Source organism: Nerophis lumbriciformis, linkage group LG02 (assembly GCF_033978685.3).
Source record: "Nerophis lumbriciformis linkage group LG02, RoL_Nlum_v2.1, whole genome shotgun sequence".
NCBI classification, from domain to species: Eukaryota; Metazoa; Chordata; class Actinopteri; order Syngnathiformes; family Syngnathidae; genus Nerophis; species Nerophis lumbriciformis.
In genome coordinates, this window is record NC_084549.2 from 38,247,239 (window position 1) to 38,266,742 (window position 19,504).

The 19,504-nt window shown below is 38.4% G+C and overlaps 1 protein-coding gene across 6 annotated transcripts in view; it reads right to left on the reverse strand.

The window, feature by feature from the left end:
• Positions 1–19,504, reverse strand: part of blnk (B cell linker) — a 61,197-nt gene that overhangs the window by 8,232 nt on the left and 33,461 nt on the right. For 2 of the 6 annotated variants that reach the window (XM_061962459.1, XM_061962451.1), the window contains exons 3-18: positions 17,032–17,078; positions 16,005–16,039; positions 15,798–15,915; positions 15,424–15,527; positions 15,254–15,326; positions 15,103–15,177; positions 13,331–13,356; positions 13,221–13,249; positions 10,422–10,449; positions 10,297–10,348; positions 7,414–7,465; positions 7,311–7,338; positions 7,187–7,217; positions 516–594; positions 418–446; positions 310–335 (exon numbers count right to left, since the gene is read on the reverse strand). In XM_061962459.1, the coding sequence (XP_061818443.1) occupies positions 310–335; positions 418–446; positions 516–594; positions 7,187–7,217; positions 7,311–7,338; positions 7,414–7,465; positions 10,297–10,348; positions 10,422–10,449; positions 13,221–13,249; positions 13,331–13,356; positions 15,103–15,177; positions 15,254–15,326; positions 15,424–15,527; positions 15,798–15,915; positions 16,005–16,039; positions 17,032–17,078 (832 nt within the window). Of the gene's footprint in view, positions 1–309; positions 336–417; positions 447–515; positions 595–7,186; positions 7,218–7,310; positions 7,339–7,413; positions 7,466–10,296; positions 10,349–10,421; positions 10,450–13,220; positions 13,250–13,330; positions 13,357–15,102; positions 15,178–15,253; positions 15,327–15,423; positions 15,528–15,797; positions 15,916–16,004; positions 16,040–17,031; positions 17,079–17,438; positions 17,613–19,504 lie in introns of those variants that run through there. The other 4 variants (XM_061962475.1, XM_072916237.1, XM_072916232.1 and 1 more) reach the window with 4 other exon arrangements.

Here is a 19,504-nt window from a genome sequence, read left to right on the forward strand (position 1 = left end):
TAAATTAATAAATATATTTATTTGTAGGTAAGATAAACATAATAATAAAATGTATCTCTAGTCTGGATGATTTAGTTCTTGTCACCCTGTTGTCATCCCTTCATGAAAAAAGGCTGTCCTCACTCAGATCCGCATGGAGCTGGAGGCCACGCCCCCTCCGGCTGAAAATCGGGAGATTTTCGGGAGAATATTTGCCCAGGGAGGTTTTCGGGAGAGGTGTTGAATTTCGGGAGTCTCCCGGAAAATTCGGGAGGGTTGGCAAGTATGATCTAAGATCAGCATTTTAATAACCATGTCTTGTTCTGTTACCTCACTTTCAACATAATCTGTTTGTCCTGCAGGTAGAAAGAAAACACTTGAAAAGCTAATGTCTCCTCTTTTTAAACTGCTGTGTTTACAAATACTCCCACTACTTACCGTGAAAGGTATCGTGTGGAAGAGGAATCCTGGAAGAAAGAGTGATTGAACGGAGAGGAATTAATGGTTTAGTGCTCCAAATGCAGGATTTGTCTTACTTTGATTGTTTGAGGTCCATAGTTAGAGACTTTGTAGGAGGAAGTTTGCGGCCTGTGTTGATCCTTGGCAGTGTTCGACCTGAAACAGTCCGCATAGCTGTTATTATGAAGAAAATGTTCATACATTGCACTATAAATACTTGTTTTTTAGTACACAACACTCTCACATGTTTTGTATAGATCTGAAGCCCAGAAATGACCTCACATCCAATAACACACATCATTTTAGGTCACAATAAATTAGTCATTTGCGTCCTCGGGAAATGCAATTAATAAATGCACGATACAATTAACTGTGAAATACTTATTATATTAAGCAAAGTGTGCTGCACATTGACCTAATTGTATATTGGATGAATACAATATAAAAGATTAATTTGAACAACCTTGAACATTGGAAAAATAGCATTTGTTGCCTGTCCTCTGCTTTTTAAAATTCTAAAACTCACTCACCATGAAAAATAGTAATCTAAATACTTCAAATATATATATGTTTATATTTAATTGTTATTATTAATTTATTTATTATACATTTTTATTTTTACTATAATATAATTTAAATACTTCAGAATATATATATATATATATATATATATATATATATATATATATTCTTAGTTATCATTATTATTTTTATTGTTATCATTCTATTGTTACTTTTTTAATATAATATATTTTTAATTATCATTATTTTTTAAATTGTATTTATATAGTAAAATTGCAGGCAAATGTGGGTTCTATTCCCGGCCTCGGGGTCTTTCTGTGCAGAGTTTGCATGTTCTCCCTGTGACTGCGTGGGTTCCCTCCAGGCACTCCGGCTTCCTCCCACCTCCAAAGACATGCACCTGGGGATAGGTTGATTGACAACACTAAATTGACCCGAGTGTGTGAATGTTGTCTGTCTATCTGTGTTGGCCCTGCGATGAGGTGGCGACTTGTCCAGGGTGTACACTGCCTTCCGCCAGAATGCAGCTGGGATAGGTTCCAGCCCCCGGCGACACCGAAAAGGACAAAATGGATGGAGTCATTTTTCTTTTATTTTGTCCTGTCCAGCTACTCAGTCAAATCATATAGTTGATGTAAATGCCCATATCAGCTGTACACATTTACTTTACAGAAGAAAAGTATAAGATACTTCTCTTGTAGCCTTATTTGTATTTGACTTTATTAAACAGATCTATATTATTATTATTAACAACAACAGAACAGCATCAGCAAATAGGATATGTAAAAATAGGATAGTAAAAGTGATAGCAAAGAAGCAGTTAGTGAAATAAATATTAATAACACAGAAATGACAAAGAGCGTTATTACACTACAAATGGAGCAATACAAATACCAATAGAAATAGCACTATTGATAATGAATAATACCAATCATTACCTCTATTATCAACAATACAATTGTTTCAAATGCAACAATACATATATGTAATGATAACTTGAAATACAAAAGAAAGCAGATAAATGGAGGGGAAGAAAGAGAAGCGAACTGTATTAACCTTGTAGATTGTTATAGTAACACTAGGTCAAGCTTTGTCAGTGTGCCCTGTTTTACCCAGTTTCCCCTAGAGGAACAACATTAATATATGTTTGATGAAACGTGATTATATGCACGAGTGTATGTATGTATATGTACAATATGTGTATATGTATGTTTGTACAGTGAATGTGCATGTGGATGTACGAACTTTGAGTATGTATGTATGTACTGTATTTGTGGGGGGTTTATTGTCATGTTCAAACTTCTCTAAGCGTAACCTCTGCAGTAGGAATTTAGTTTTCTTATCAATTATTCCTCTTAAGTCTAATTTGAGTTTTCTCAATTTGTTCAGAATGTGTTCATTTTGTGAGTTAGCATAAGTTATTTCTAATATTTTGATTTCATTTTCAAGTTCCTGCTCTAATAAACGTTCCTTTTTTTTCTTGTATGATGACTAAGGAATCATTTTTCCTCGCATAACTACTTTCGCGGTCAACCAGAGAACGCATGCCGTGGTTTCTGGTTGGTCATTAAAATCTAAAAAATCTGTCCATTCTTTCTCAAAATAGTTTAGGAAGTCTGGCTCGTTTAGTAATGATGTATTAAGTCTCCATTATTTTATAAGTGCAGTGATAGTTTTGTTAGTGAGGGAGAGTGAGACAGGTGCATGGTCACTGATGATGACAGGGTGGATGTGAATGTTTGAGATCCATCCATTTTTTACCGCTTATTCCCTTCGGGGTTGCGGGGGGCGCTGGAGCCTATCTCAGCTACAATCGGGCGGAAGGCGGGGTGCACCCTGGACAAGTCGCCACCTCATCACAGGGCCAACACAGATAGACAGACAACATTCACACTCACATTCACACACTAGGGCCAATTTTTGTGTTGCCAATCAACCTATCCCCAGATGTCAGATAAAATTGAGCTACTTGTTAAAAAGTAGTCAATGTGAAAGAACGAGTGGTGAACTGGGGAAAAATAAGTGTAATCCCCAAGAGTGGTGTGATAAGAACGCCAGGCATTGCAAAGACCATAATCGTTCATATATTATTTAAGTATTCCCACTGACTGAGACTCACGGTGACTCCCAGTCACTCTGGACCTGTCTATATTTGGATTAAATACTAAGTTGAGATCCCCTTCAAAAATCAAGGAGGAGTTTAAGTTAGTGGAGAGTGAAGAGAAGAAAGTGTGAAAAACATTTGGACCATAAATGTTGGCAATACAAAAGTTTGTCCCGACACCAGAAATATTAAGAATTATATATTTGCCCTCGATGTCCGTAATGTAGTGTAAAATTAACCTTTCTATTAATGCGCCTATAACAATCCGGATGGTTGTTTTCCTCTTTGGTCCGGAGGACACGACATCCACAGTTTCCAAAAACAATTTGAAATGTGGACTCGTCAGACCACAGAACACTTTTCCACTTTGTATCAGTCCATCTTAGACGAGCTCAGGCCCAGCAAAGCCGACGGCGTTTCTGGGTGTTGTTGATAAACGGTTTTCGCCTTGCATAGGAGAGTTTTAACTTGCACTTACAGATGTAGCGACCAACTGAAGTTACTGACAGTCGGTTTCTGAAGTGTTCCTGAGCCCATGTGGTGATATCCTTTACACACTGATGTCGCTTGTTAATGCAGGACAGCCTGAGGGATTGAAGGTTACGGGCTTAGCTGCTTACGTGCAGTGATTTCTCCAGATTCTCTGAACCCTTTGATGATATTACGGACCGTAGATGGTGAAATCCCTAAATTCCTTGCAATAGCTGGTTGAGAAAGGTTTTTCTTAAACTGTTCAACAATTTGCTCACACATTTGTTGACAAAGTGGTGTACCTCGCCCCATCCTTGTTTGTGAATGACTGAGCATTTCATGGAATCGACTTTTATACCCAATCATGGCACCCACCTGTTCCCAATTTGCCTGTTCACTTGTGGGATGTTCCAAATAAGTGTTTGATGAGCATTCCTCAACTTTATCAGTATTTATTGTCACCTTTCCCAACTTCTTTGTCACGTGTTGCTGGCATCAAATTATAAAGTTAATGATTATTTGCAAAAAAAAAAAACGTTTATCAGTTTGAACATCAAATATGTTGTCTTTGTAGCATATTCAACTGAATATGGGTTGAAACTGATTTGCAAATCGTTGTATTCCGTTTATATTTACATCTAACACAATTTCCCAACTCATATGGAAACTGGGTTTGTAGTAGAGAGGAGTGTTATGTGTGTATATGTGTAAATAAATGAATTCTAGCTATAAATATACTCCTCCCCCCTTAACCCCGCCCCCCGGTCCGCCCCCGCCCACTCCGCCCCCGCCCAACTCAACCCCCCCCATCTCCTGAATTCAGAGGTCTCAAGGTTGGCAAGTATGATATTAGCAGAGAATTGTGAGTGTGTGTAAATTAATTGTAATAAATGCTGACGACGACAAGGGGACACATAACAGGTGGAGAATTAGAAAGGGAAAACAAAATAATTAAAATGAAAAGAAAAGAAGAAAGAAGAGAGTGGTGGATTAGACAAGTAGTGATATAAGTGAGATAAAAAAGGAAAACGAGAAAGAAAAACAATAAACATAGTTATTGATTCAACGAAAGAGAGAGAGAGCGGATGATGTTTATATGAGCGCTATGTGTCGCACAGGTGTGTTGTGAGAGAGAGAGAAAAAGAGAAAGGGAATGAAGCATAATGAAAGAAAGAAAAAATACAACATTTACCGTGTTTCAGAAGTTAATAATACAGCCATGGCATGGCTTCCGGATCACAGTAAAGTTGACCATTGATAAAACTTTTATTTACCGCGATGACAGCACGGCATCCTTCGGCGGTAAACTTCTTACGAAGCGGGAACAGATGGAGCCGTCTGTCGAGGTTTTCCAGAAGGAGCAGGCTCTTCACCTGCTCCTTCAGCTTAAAGTGTTCGAATTTTGCCACGATGGGTCTCGGCCTCCGATTTTCCGGATTTTGGCTCCAAGCCGATGGTGTCGAAAGTGATGTTCCTGATGTTGTCCGCTGGAAGTTTGAGCCGGTTCACGGTTTCCTCTGGATCTTCTTCTGTCTTTTCCGGTATTACCGCAAAGACCGGATTGTCCCTCATGCCTTCTCGCCTGGAGGTCCAGCATCGTCTCCTTCACGGTCTTATTTTCCAGGGTGAGTTGAGCCACTCCGTTGGTGAGGGATTTTACGGACTCACGAAGAACAGCGTTCTCTTGGGCGAGAGAGACGACCTGTCTCGGATGGCTTGGAATTCCTTGTGGAGCACCTCGACAAGTGCGAGGCGGCCATCCAAACAAGTCAGCCTTTGTCAATGGAATCCAAGATATCAGTGACACATAGTGAGTCTTTCGGGCGGCTCCTTTTTGACGTTGGCGTCTTCGAGGGCTTCCCCATGACTAGATGATCGAAGCACTCTTCAATATTAAGTTAAAGTTAAAGTTAAAGTACCAATGATTGTCACACACACACACACTAGGTGAGGTGAAATTTGTCCTCTGCATTTGACCCATCCCCTTGTTCACCCCCTGGGAGGTGAGGGGAGCAGTGGGCAGCAGCGGTGGCCACGCCCGGGAATAATTTTTTGGTAATTTAATCCCCAATTCCAACCCTTGATGCTGAGTGCCAAGCAGGGAAGTAATGGGTCCCATTTGTATAGTCTTTGGTATGACTCGGACACTCTAATCACTAGGCCAGTGTTTTTCAACCACTGTGCCGCGGCGTGAGATACAGTCTGGTGTGCCGTGGGAGATTATCTAGTTTCACCTATTTGGGTTAAAAATATTTTTTGCAAACTTGTAATTATAGTCTGCAAATGATGTGTTGTTGTTGAGTGTCAGTGCTGTCGAGACCTCGGCAGAGTAACCGTGTAATACTCTTTCATATCAGTAGGTGGCAGCCGGTAGCTAATTGCGGAAACAGCGGGAGGCAGCATGCAGGTAAAAAATGTGTCCAATGTTTAAACCAAAAATAAACAAAAGGTGAGTGCCGCTAAGAAAAGGCATTGAAGCTTAGGGAAGGCTATGCAAAGCGAAACTAAAACTGAACTGGCTACAAAGTAAACAAAAACAGAATGCTGGATAACAGCAAAGACTTACTGCGGAGTCCACAAAGTACATCCGAACATGACATGACAATCAACAATGTCCCCACAAAGAAGGATAAAAACAACTGAAATATTATTGACTGCTAAAACAAAGTAGATGTGGGAAATATTGTTTAAAGGAAGACATGAAACTGCTACAGGAAAATACCAAAAAAAGAGAAAAAGCCACCCAAAATAGGAGCGCAAGACAAGAAGTAAAACACTACACACAGGAAAACAGCAAAAAAGTCCAAATAAGTCAGGGCGTGATGTTACAAGTGGTGACAGTACACCTACTTTGAGACAAGAGCTATATTGATACATAGTTTGTTACGGTTTAAAGTCATATCCAACAATTGCGACAACGACTTTTTACCGTCAACTGAGTTTCGTTTTTTAATGATTTCTGGTTGTGGTGTGCCTCTGCATTTTCTCAACGCAAAAAATGTGCCTTGGCTCAAAAAAGGTTGAAAAACACTGCACTAGGCCACTGAGTAGTCCTCGAGTGCCTCCAGATTTTGATATTTTAATGTTATTTGCTTATTTTTTCCCTTAGTTTAATTTTGGCGGATGTCTGAATGAATCCGAATTGTTTGACAGCCTTGTGATCCGCTTGACTGTTTTTTTCCTCCCGCGTCACGTACGCTCTCTGGCGAGATTACAGCATTACTGGATGTTACTGATGGAGTTAAATTGCATACTGAAGTCGTGTCCCTGAGTTTTCACATGGTCAAGACACATGTTACACAAAAAATTGCATCGTTATTTTGTATATTTCTTAATATTTTAATTATGACTGGGGCGGAGGAATAAACACTCAGCACAATCCTGTTACCAAAATTATATTTGTGATTTATTTTGTTTATTCATGTGCTTTGTGTCAACATGCTATTAGCATAAATGCCATGTGGGTATATTTAATGTATTTTCCAATTCTATGCTAAAAACTCACTCCTGTTACTTTCAGTCCAGTCATTCAAATGAATCATCTTCAGCTTTGGATGGGCCACTACATATTTAGAGTAATTCAATAGATTTAGAGTTGGAAAAAAAAAGTTTAGTTTCAGTTTATTTTGAGAGAGTTGCAACAATACTTACGCGCCAAGTCTCTCTGCTTCACATCTTGGCCCTGCATTCAGAGTCACATGCTTGACGTCAGAAATAGGCAGAACATGTCACAATCAAGGAATTATAAATTGATGCATGCAGTGATAGAACTTACCAGCCAGACATGAGCTTTTGGTGACCTGCTGAACGAAAAACAAGACAAACAGGATTCAAAACAGCAACTGTAATTAAACGGTCTAATATTTGTTATTACTTACTTTCTTTGCAAAGGTTTGGGTGGGAACGAAGAAGAAGGCTTTGCAGGCTCAACTGAAGGAATCCATAAAAATAAGGAAATAAATCACCGTGTCATTCCTCAACATTCATGCTGTTACACTGCCCAGCCCTTAGATGGTGCAAAATGCTACATTTGTGTAAGCACGGGTGGCTAACTTTTTTTTTTTAACACAGCCTTATACTAAAACATTAATTCAGCACTTCAGACCACCTTAGTGTTCACTATACTGTGTGTCTCACTACAATCACACGTGTACACTATACTATGTGTCTCACTGCAATTACGTATGTACACAATAATGTATGTCTCACTACAATTACATGTGTACCGTATTTTTTGGACTATAAGGCACACTTAAAATCCTTTAATTTTCTCAAAAATTGTCAGTGCGCCTTATAACTCGGTGCGCCTAATGCACGGCATAATTCTGGTTGTGCTTATTGACCTCGAAGCAATTTTATTTGGTACATGGTGTAATGATAAGTGTGACCAGTAGATGGCAGTCAAACATAAGAGAGACGTGTACACTGCAATATGATGCCAGTAAACAACACCAAAACATTAAAGGTTCCATTGAGAATACAGAACATTACACACAGCGCTCAAAAATATGTCAAATTGTTTTTAGTACGACTTCAGTAAGGTATGAAGCCGCACCGCTTGATGGATTGTCGGCGCATTAAACATACGAATATTAATATGGTGTGTGTATAAGGACCGCCAAATGGCACCCACTAGCACAGTGGTTCTCAACCTTTTTTCAATGATGTACCCCTTTTGAATTTTTTTTTAATTCAAGTACCCCTTAATCAGAGCAAAGCATTTTTGGTTGAAAAAAAGAGATAAAGAAGTAAAATACAGCACTATGTCATCAATTTCTGATTTATTAAATAGTATAACGGTGCAAAATATTGCTCATTTGTAGTGGTCTTTCTTGAACTATTTGGGGAAAAAAAATAGGTTTTTATTTATATTTATTAAAGGATTTTTGAATTGTTGCTATTTTTAGAATATGTTTAAAAAATCTCACGTACCCCTTGGCATACCTTCAAGTACACTGCACTAGCAGATATATTATCTGGCGTTTTGTTTTAGAATATTATGCAAAACCAACTTTTCTTACCTTCTGGTACCTGCTGATGTGTATTTGGGATCTGCATAAGTCCTGAAAATGTGCGTGTGTCTGCAATTGTAGTCCGTGCCGACGCCGTAGTCATAAGCTTCTTCTTTTTCTCTACCTTCTTATGTGGCATTCATCTTCCGCTGTTGCCATTTCTAATTTAAAGTAGCGTAAAGTTCTTAATTATATCTGTCAGTAGACTAGCTATCAAAGCGCTACAAACGGTAGTGGGTTTACAGAATTCACCCACGGAACTTTAGTTATTAGAGGGTTTTGGTCGGACGGTTTTTCATGTGACACATTTACGGCGTTGATGTTGCATTATTGAGCCACGGCTGAGTGTCATTTAAACATTTAGTTCCATCTTTTGACACTTCTTCGACCCCCGTCCTTGCACGCTACACCGCTACAACAAAGATGACGGGGAGAAGACGCTGCCGAAGTTGAGCCACGTAAATAAGGACGCCCACAAAACGGCGCATCCTGAACAAACGCTCAGAAAGCTACTTGAAAATGATCTGTAAAACATAATCTATGCAACACTTTCACCAAAGAACCACCATCACATGTTATGTAGACCACAAGATAGGGTTTTAGATTTAGAAAAAAATCATAATATGACCCCTTTAACACGCCTTATAATCCGGTGCGCCTTTTGTATGAAAATAGACCTGACTACAATTGAATGTGTACTGTTATTCTCACTACAATTGCATATGTACAGTATACTGTATGTCTCACTATAATTACGTTTGTACACGAGACCAGTGTGTCTTAACACTTACGAGCCGCGAGCGCCCCCTAGAGTGCTGCCAACAAATATCTGTTTCCCAGCTGTGGTTCTTCGTATGGCCCGCAGCAGTTCTCAGTTGAAATACACTTTTCCACCACTTGTGGCAGCAATGACAACATCAAGCAAACAGAAGAAGTCTGGCGCCAAAGTCATAGGGAAGTTTGTTCAGCGCAAAAATTATGACAAAAGTGGTAAAGCTGTATTTTTATTCGTACTTAAACTTCAATGACAGTTTATGTAAGAAAATATTTATCTTTAATATTCATTAATTTAGCTTACAGTATTTATTTTTGAAACTACAAAATGGTAGGTACATTTATTTCTATCTATCTATTATCTATCAGTTATTTATGAGTTCTTTGTTATGCAGTATATTTGGTTAGTACTTATTTACTAATCAGCCTGACCTAAACCTAAGGTTTATGTCATCAATAAATAATCATCTTTGTGATCAACACATGCCTTCATATCATTCGACAAGGTTGTAAACTGTAAGTAGGTTAGATATGAACATTGAATACGGTTAAAATCAAGGGTAAGATTACTAATTCAGTGTTAATATCTAAGTGGGTCTCGGGCTCCTCTGTGGTGGAAAAGTTGGGCCCCGGATTCCAAAGGGTTAAGAACCCCTGCACTATACTGTAAGTCTCACTATATGTGTACTGTATACTTTATATCTCACTACAATTGTATTAGTACAGTATACTCTGTTTTATACTATTAGATGATGTGTACAGTATAATGTATGTCTTACAACAATTACGTGTATACAGTATAGTGTATGTTTTTCCACAATTACATGTGTACACTATACTGTATATCTCACTACAATTGCATATGTACAGTATACTGTATGTTTCACTACGATGACATGTGTACACTATACTGTATAAATGTCCCACTACAATTACATATAAAAAACAAAAGAGCACAAAAGACATGATACCCACTGTCGTTCTGATCACACACTTCATATTCCGTGTCAAGTGTGGCCTGTTGCTCCTGCAAGATCATTTAAAAATTCAGTCTTTAGCACATTTATTTGAATAAGGCTTGCTTATTTCTTAACACTTACAGTAGAGGGTGATGTCTTCATTGTTACTCTGAAAAATATTAGAATAGTGAATGTGTATGTGGGTCATTGATGCTGTTTGAATTCAAATGTATGAACAATAAAATTACCAAAAAATACTTTTTTTCTATAATTATATGTATCTTGCACATTAATGAAATTACATATTTACATTCAATTTAAAAGATATATTTAAGTATCTTGAAAACGGAGGGGGAAAAAATAGTTGTTGACCGTCCCCTACTTACCTAACATTATTCTTTCCCATGTAGGGATGGGAATTGAAAACCAGTTCTTGTTCAGAACCGGTTCCCAGTGTATCAGTTCTTTAGAATTATTTGCCACTTTGTCTAGCGGTTCTCTTAACGGTTCTCCCAGGTGGGAATGATGTCAGCGGCGTGTTATCGAGGGAGAAAAGAACACCGAAGTTTGCCGACATTTTACTAAAAAATACCACAACAGTGCTACTTTTGATATTTCCAACGTTGCTATTTCATCAAGAGGAGGACATACGAGCAATATGCTGAAACATTTGAACACGTTTTTGAACCGCGCCGATCTCATCCCAGGCATCAGCAGTCAGACGTAAATAGAACAGGTACTAATACCGCCGATAACGTTAGCGCTATTACCTGTTAAATTGTAATGAATGCCTTCTCATTGAGATGAGCATGAGGAAACATATTCTGACCGGTTTAGAGGCTGTAATTGTTCCAGTTCATGTCTGCCGCTAGCTTTCACCCCAGCAGGGAAGAGGAATGACGAATGTCACCCGGCCAGCAGTGACTAAGTTTGTGTTCAAAAGCTTATAACAATTTGCCACTAGATGCTCCTTCGGTAGGTGAATGTTCAATTGTAGTCAGAGAAAAGTTGCATGTTTTCCTCCAACCACATTTTTGTCATTATTTTATACAGGTGCATGGGACTCATGTATCAACAATATCGTGTAAAAGTTCATCCATGTCAGCAATTAACTTCAAATGTGAAACTAATATATGTGATATTAACACATTGTATGCAAAGTGAGAAATGTCAAGCCTCTATTTAATACAACTTTGATGATCATGGCTTACAGTTTTAAAAAACAACAAACCACATTTTCTGAGAATTTCAATTCAATGCTTTCATAAGCTGTAAGCACTAAACATCAACAGTATATCAAATAAAGGTTCGAAATATCTCATGTTGCATGTCAATATATTAGTTCCACCTTGTAAATCTAAACAAATCTTTGCACAGTATATTGCACGGTGTATTTTCTAGGCAGATGACAAAGATTCTTAAAAGTTTAGAAATGTTACAAAATGTTACGTTCTTGTGTAATTTTATTTTGTTAAATTCCACAGAATATTTTCTCTCACTGTAGGCTTTGTAAGGTCATGTTAGCTCCAAACTAAATAAAATTGATGCTAAGCTATCATATTGTTATCTTTTTTTCCAAATAAGAATTGATAAGAGAACCAAAAAAGAACCGAATCGTTCAGCAGAATTGAAAGTAGAATCGGCTCTGGAAAAATCGTATTAATTTCCATCCCTATTCCCATGAAATTCTGTATAATAATTCAAATACTTACATATTTGTGTTACTTCTCATTCCAACTACACTTCACGTTAATTTCCTTAAAAATAATTAGCAAATTAGTTGGAATTTAGACACTATTTGGGTCCCTGAGTTTTCACTCAGTCCTGTTACCCTAACACATTACCTCCTCTGAAAAATGTGGACTATTCTATAGGTCTATTCTATAGGAAGTTGCATCATTACCATTATCTGCCGGCCATGGGAAGGCCAAAAGTAAGTACACTCATTTATTTTTCTGTATATATGATATTTCAACTATGACGAGGAGGGGTAAAACAACCAGCAAAGTCCTGTTATTTAATTTATTTTGAATGTTTTTTGATATTTAAAATACATTTTTGGTTGAATTACTATAATATGTTTAGTGTCAACATGCTATTAGCATATATGCTATGTTGACTATATTTTATGAAGTTTTAATTTTATGCTAAAATTCACTCCTGTTACTTTCCGTCATGTTATAACGGGTGGCCGTGTCGATGTAAATATCAGTACTAATGATACCAGAGTGGGTATTGGTATCGATGCTTATGTTATACGTCCAACAAATTGCTCTTGTATTTTTTTTGTCAAATAATTATCTGTAACTGAACAGAATTATTTTGATTATTTTTATATTAATACATTGTGTTGAATAGTTTAATTTAGTTAGAAATCATTTTAATTTGAATACCGTAAAACATTTCTCCTGTGTTATCATAGTCATAATCAACGAGAGGCAAAGTCACAATATTATTCAATGATTACGATTGCGTCAAAGTATTGGTGTTAGTATCAGTATCGGCCATGTTTACTTGGTATCTGATTGATAGGAGAGGATAGGACTTTATTGTCATTGCACAAGTACAACGAAACTATGTTTTCAGCACAAACCCGTTCAAGATTAGACAAACAAACAGTGTACAGGGTTACAGAACAGGCTAACCAACATTCCACGTACCACCCAGCCCTATAAAGTTGCCTGAGATGGGCCAGTACACATTTGAATTATTTCAATATGTGTATTATCCAATTTAAATTTGAAGAAAGACAGAAATGTACATTTATTTAAATGCGCAATGGCACAGATTTGATGGAATGTTAATTTAATTGTATTTCTAAACACTCTAAATTCAGTGTCATTGCCAATATTTCTCCGCAGGCAGCTGCAGTATGGGAATTCCCATACAGTAGTCAGAATGAGCTCCAAATAATGATATTGTAAGAAATATCAGGTTTACCTGTCTACTGGGAGAACCAACATGCTATCCTGAAAAGAGGACAGAAAAACAAAATATGTCATTTTAAGACCATCAGCTAATTGCTATCACTGTGACATTGAAACGTTTACCTCTTGGTCTGGAACTTCATAAAAATCTGAAAAATATGTAATAGTTGTAAGTCAGTGTAGTGTTAGATTTGAGAGTAGTGTTTACTAGAATAAATGTTTTTTATGTTTAAAATACCACTTGTAGTACTACTACTGCTACTAGCAGTAGCAGGCTGTGCATCTGGTACATGGTCCTACAGTGGAGACTTCTCTACAGACTATTCAGTGTATCGAGTTTGGCTCGTCAAATAGTTTTGCTCTGATCAATCAATCAGAGCGCGCGGGTGCAAAAATGCTGACATTCGCATCGTACGCCTGCTAGCAGGCCCTGTGAGGCGAATCAGAAATCTGTTTCGTTAGAGAAACAGGAAAAAAAAATCTGGAGACCCGAGGCAGATTACAATGACATTGCTACAGATTCCTTGTAGAAGCTCCTCCAAATCCCTCAAATCTAGACTCCAAACACCCCAGAACAAGCTAGTTGGATTACTTCTAGACCTCCACCCCAGATCACACCTCACTCCTACCCACTTCTCCAAAGTGGGCTGGCTCAGGGTGGAGGACAGAGTCAAACAACTTGCACTGAGCCTAGTCTATAAAATCCGCTACACCTCCCTGATACCGAAGTACATGTCAAACTACTTCCTTAACATAAATGACCGCCATAACCACAACACCAGGGGGCGCTCTACTAACCACGTTAAACCCAGATTCCGAACTAACAAAGATCTTAACTCATTCTCTTTCTATGCCACATCAATGTGGAATGCACGCCCAACAGGTGTAAAAGAAAGGGCATCTCTATCCTCCTTCAAAACCGCACTAAAAGAACACATCCAGGCAACTACAACCCTAAACTAACACCCTCCCTTCCACATCATACCACTTCGGATTGTAAATAATCAAATGTAAACAATCAAACAATCAAATGTAGACACTTTTTCTTATACTTTCTGATCTCTCTCTCTCTATGTCCACTACTTGCTGTACATATTCTACCAAGTCAGTCCTACACTGTTTCAATATCCATTTCTCTGATGATGCAATTGTTGATGCTGATTGTTGATGACTGAAGTGTTGATACCAACCAAACCTAACCCCCCACCCCCCTCCATATCCCACACCCCGGATTGTAAATAATGTAAATAATTCAATGTATATACTCTGATGATTATCTTGTGTGATGACTGTATTATGATGTTAGTATATATTTGATAGTATATATCTGTATCATGTATCAATTTAAGTGGACCCCGACTTAAACAAGTTGAAAAACTTATTCGGGTGTTACCATTTAGTGGTCAATTGTACGGAATATGTACTTCACTGTGCAATCTACTAATAACAGTTTCAATCAATCAATCAATCAATCAATCAGCTGAAATCTGATTGGTTAAAGAAACAGCCCCTCTGCTAATATAGTTTAAGTGACATTGGGCGCAGCAGTACTGATTCAAAAATAGTTTTTACATACTGGAAGTAGTGTAGAAAGACTGATACAGTTCCATGTCACAAATAATAGAATTTAAGTTGTACCGGTAAATGTGGGTCAGTGCTTATAGTATTGTTTAGGCCAGCAGAGAAGGCCTTGCTGGCACGGACCGCCCACCACTGATACATTGTACTAATACAACTGCTAGACTAATGCTTGCTGCTTATGTATTGGTGTAACATGTCTACAGTATGCTGACAGAATCAGTAATTGAGTTATAATAAAATGTCATGCTCAAGGGATCAATAAAGTTATATCTAAAAATCAACAAATAAATAATTAAATCAATATTTTCACCTACCTGGACAGTGTTGACACGTTGGTAAAGTTGCATGTACCATGGAGTGGCACCTGTTTGCATCAGACATCTTAGAATCTATGGACAGAGATATAGAAAAAGGATCAAATGTTTGAGGTTGATCCTGTACCTCCTTTTCTGACATGTATCTTACAAGCTGGGGGGTTGTCTGCAGGATCCACATAGTTGTCATCATCGTTTTTGCCATCAGGACTGATGTAGTTCTCCTGTGTGGCAAAACAGACAACACAGGCAAAAATTAATTGCTGTACACACTCGGTTGCAAGTATCGCTAGGGAGTTTTTATCTTGAAATATAAGGCACTTCATTATTGTCCGCAAGGGTTTGTGCAGGTGTCAGTTGTCTGAATTCTTGCTTCTGTTTGAAGGCATTTCTGAGTTTCAGTTTTGGTCCATTACGGCAGCTGTCTGGAAAGGAGAAATGGACAGTCAGCATTTGCATACTGCACCCCTCTAGAGACCCTGTGGTGATGGTTTGACAGTGTTTCGATTAAAAAACACAAAGCACTCAATTTTACTTTGATTAAAAACAATATCAAAGTTATAGAAGGATTATCGTGCACATTTTGATGAACCGTCACAGGCACCCAAAGGTCTCAAAGTCTTCTTGAATGTCATTTCTGGCGATGCATGATAGGAAAAAACAGTTTATGTTTGAGTAGATATGACGATACTGACCAATATAGTCTCCCATCAGAAGGGATGATGAAGAACTTCTGGTAATGGATTTCTGGCTTGGAGGCGGCTCATATTTGACATCATACTCTTGCAGTGGATTGTCATACATGTCATTATCCTGCGGACAACATGCATTATACTTATTGTTTGATAAAAGTGGGTCCGAAAAAATAAATGGAGATGCTGTATCCACCCAGCCCAACCTACATAATCAGGTTCAGACACAATTTCAGCTTCTTCATCTGTAAAAACAACAACGTAAGTGTGAGATTATTCAAGGAAGAGTGTTTAAGATATTGAAGGGCACTTCAAATGCTGTCAACATGGACACAAATTGCATACTTTTGGATAGTTCTGATATGACGTCGACAAGTAAAACTCCCCACAAAATACACACAGTAATGAATCTTGTTGAGGCTTGTTTTCGAACGAGTTTCAGCACTTTTTGGAATGCCCACTTTTAGCTCCAAAATGTTGCAGGCCTTTATCAGCCACTGACTTCACCTACAGAAGACTGGAAGCAATTTCATAGTGTGTACCGGTTTGTGTTTTGGTAGTATCTTAGGGGCGGTATGGCGTAGTGGGTAGAGCGGCCGTGCCAGACCTCCTGAGGGTTGCAGGTTCGCTCCCCGCCTCTTGACATCCAAATCGCTGCCGTTGTGTCCTTGGGCAGGACACTTCACCCTTGCCCCCGGTGCCGTTCACACTGGTGAATGAATGATAGGTGGTGGTCGGAGGGGCCGTAGGCGCAAACTAGCAGCCTTGCTTCCGTCAGTCGACCCCAGAGTATGAGGAAACACAGGCTATGGTGTCTACGGACGAGGAAATGGAAGAGCAGGAAAGTCCGAAAATATTTATTTTTTGGTCATAACGTTAATCATATCAGTTTTGAAGTAATCATGGGCCAGGGCGACAAAACATGCAATTAAGTGATCAAAATAAAAGTTTACATTCCTTTATTCACACTGCCTATACGGGGAAATGGGCTCCAGTTCTGTATATGACGTCACAGCAGGAGGGGGCAGCATAGTGATTCATTCCAAGTACAGTTAGTTATCTACCGATTACTCAAAAAGTAATTTATACAATGGGAAATGAATCATTTGTTTCATTAAAAAATACATTAAGAGAACTTGTTAGGGAAATGTTGGTCATCTGGAAGCTTAAGTGTGTCACACTGTTTCTGCTGTGTCTCAGCTTTCCACTCCATCATTTCCCAAGAAACAGATCCTACCTAAGTAATCTCTCACAGGCACTTCTGGAACTGGTTTGTTTTTCAGTCTGCAAGAGAAAGAAAATATGTTGACAATAAAGAAATAGTGCAGTGTTTTACACACCATTTATTCATTTAATTTTTATTAGAGTCTAGTATAAGGGGTAACAGTTTAAACACAGAGCTGCAGACTCCTCTATACACACATCAGAGTACCATAGCAGCTGTTGGACAATGTCGCCCAAACGTGTCCAAGGCTTTTCACACTAATTGGACATACTGGGAAAACTTTACCAGGGAAGTCTCCCTGTAGGAAGCATCTATGGTAGATCTCAAAACCATCTGACCAGCGCTCAGTGTGTAATAGCAGCTGTCCAACCTTAACTCTTAAAAACCTTATCTCCTTCTGAAGAAACTGCACCTCTTACTTCTGGTCATTTCTTGTGATGGTAAATAGAGAGCTTCTGTCACGAGGGGGTCGCATCTTTATGCGAGATCGTTCCTCCAGCTGCAACACGGACAGTCCGAACGAAAACGTGAATGTAGGAGATGATTTATTAATCATAAATAATACACTGTACCAAAAAGACAGAAACAAACAAAAGAAAAGCGGTCCGAACGCATGGGAAGCTAAGGCAACAACTTAGCACAGGACTTGAGAACATGAATAAACCAACGTAACAATACCGCAAACAAGGAAGCCAGACCGAGTGAATAAATAGCTCTCTGATGAGTGCTCAACAGCAGGTGAACGTGCCGAACACTAATCAGAGGCAGGTGAAACCAATTAGTACCCATGGTGACCAAAACAAACCCCCGAAGTGCACAAAACAACTAAGAAAGTCCAAAACTAACAGAACATAACTAAACAAACATGATCCGACCACGGATCATGACAGCTTCATCTTTTCACCGAGACAGTTTGATACACTGACCATAACAGTGGGGCGGAATAATGATTTTATTGATACCAGGGAAATATAAGTATCGACTCTACACAAGTGTGATAAGATCAATATTTTTCAATTCTCTACTGTTTGTCTACACAAATATCTATGTGTTTCTCATTGTGTTGTTTAAATATACAGAGAGCACCTTCATTTAAATTAGGAGCTCCTCAGCTTAAGAGTGTTTTGAAATAAGAGCTGTCTCTCGGCCAATTGTTATGCTTTAAGTTGCAAGGAAAATTTGAATTACAAGCCTTCCCGCCATTAGTTGGCGTAAAGAATGTCATAGTGAACCCTGGAAGTTCTGCCAAAACATCCAGTCTTTCTTGCTAGCTTATAAATTGACACATACTTGCCAACCTTGAGACCCCCGATTTCGGGAGGAGGGGGCTAGGGGGCGGGGGGCGTGGTTGGGGGCGTGGTTAAGATATATATATATATAAGAAATACTTGACTTTCAGTGAATTCTAGCTATATATATATTTTTTTTGTATTACATATATATATATATATATATATATATATATATATATATATATATATATATATATATATATATATATATATATAAATAAATAAAACAAATACTTGAATTTCAGTGTTCATTTATTTACACATATACACACACATAACACTCATCTACTCATTGTTGAGTTAAGGTTTGAATTGTCCATCCTTGTTCTATTCTCTGTCACTATTTCAGAACACACACATCATACAAATATACATTATAAAATCAATAAGAAAACGGGAGCTCTAATTTGGGAGTCTGAATTAGGATCAGAAGTTCCTATATAAACATTGCGCACTCACGTCGCCATTTTGTATTGATTACTGCAGCTGTGCACTGGATTCATTCACAAATACAAACTACAACTCACAAACACTTTAGAGTTAGGCTCCACCATCAGAATGTGTACTTAAACTTATAAAGATCACATGGATATTATTCAGTGAGTTGATTCACCAAAATTAACCTGTTATACAGGAGGAAAAAGCACACAGGACGTTTCAATTGTTCACAGACTGGTCGCGCTCATCAGAATGACAAGACACTTCCGGTCTGCAGGTGATAGCATTCAATTGGGAAGAAACGCCCTACTGCCCCCTACTGACCAATGTGAATACTGATAAATGTGTAATGACAGCTCCAAAAATGAATTCAAACCACAAAATAAAATAAATAAATCAACACAAAAATGTGACACATTATGGGTGGGTCACATATGCATGTACAGTATATGGCAGTATTGTCCTGTTTAAGAGTGTCACAACATTGCTGTTTACGGCAGACGAACTGCTTTAGGTAGACGGAAACTTGACTGCTGTTGTTGTGTGTTGTTACCGCGCTGGGAGGACGTTAATGAAACTGCCTAACAATAAACCCACATAAGAAACCAAGAACTCGCCCTCGATCATTAGCTGTTTATATTGTATGAAAGTGGACATGTGAACAGGCTGTCAACACGTCACTCAGGTCCGCATGGAGCTGGAGGGGGCGTGGCCTCCAGCTCCGCCTGAATTTCGGGAGATTTTCGGGAGAAAAT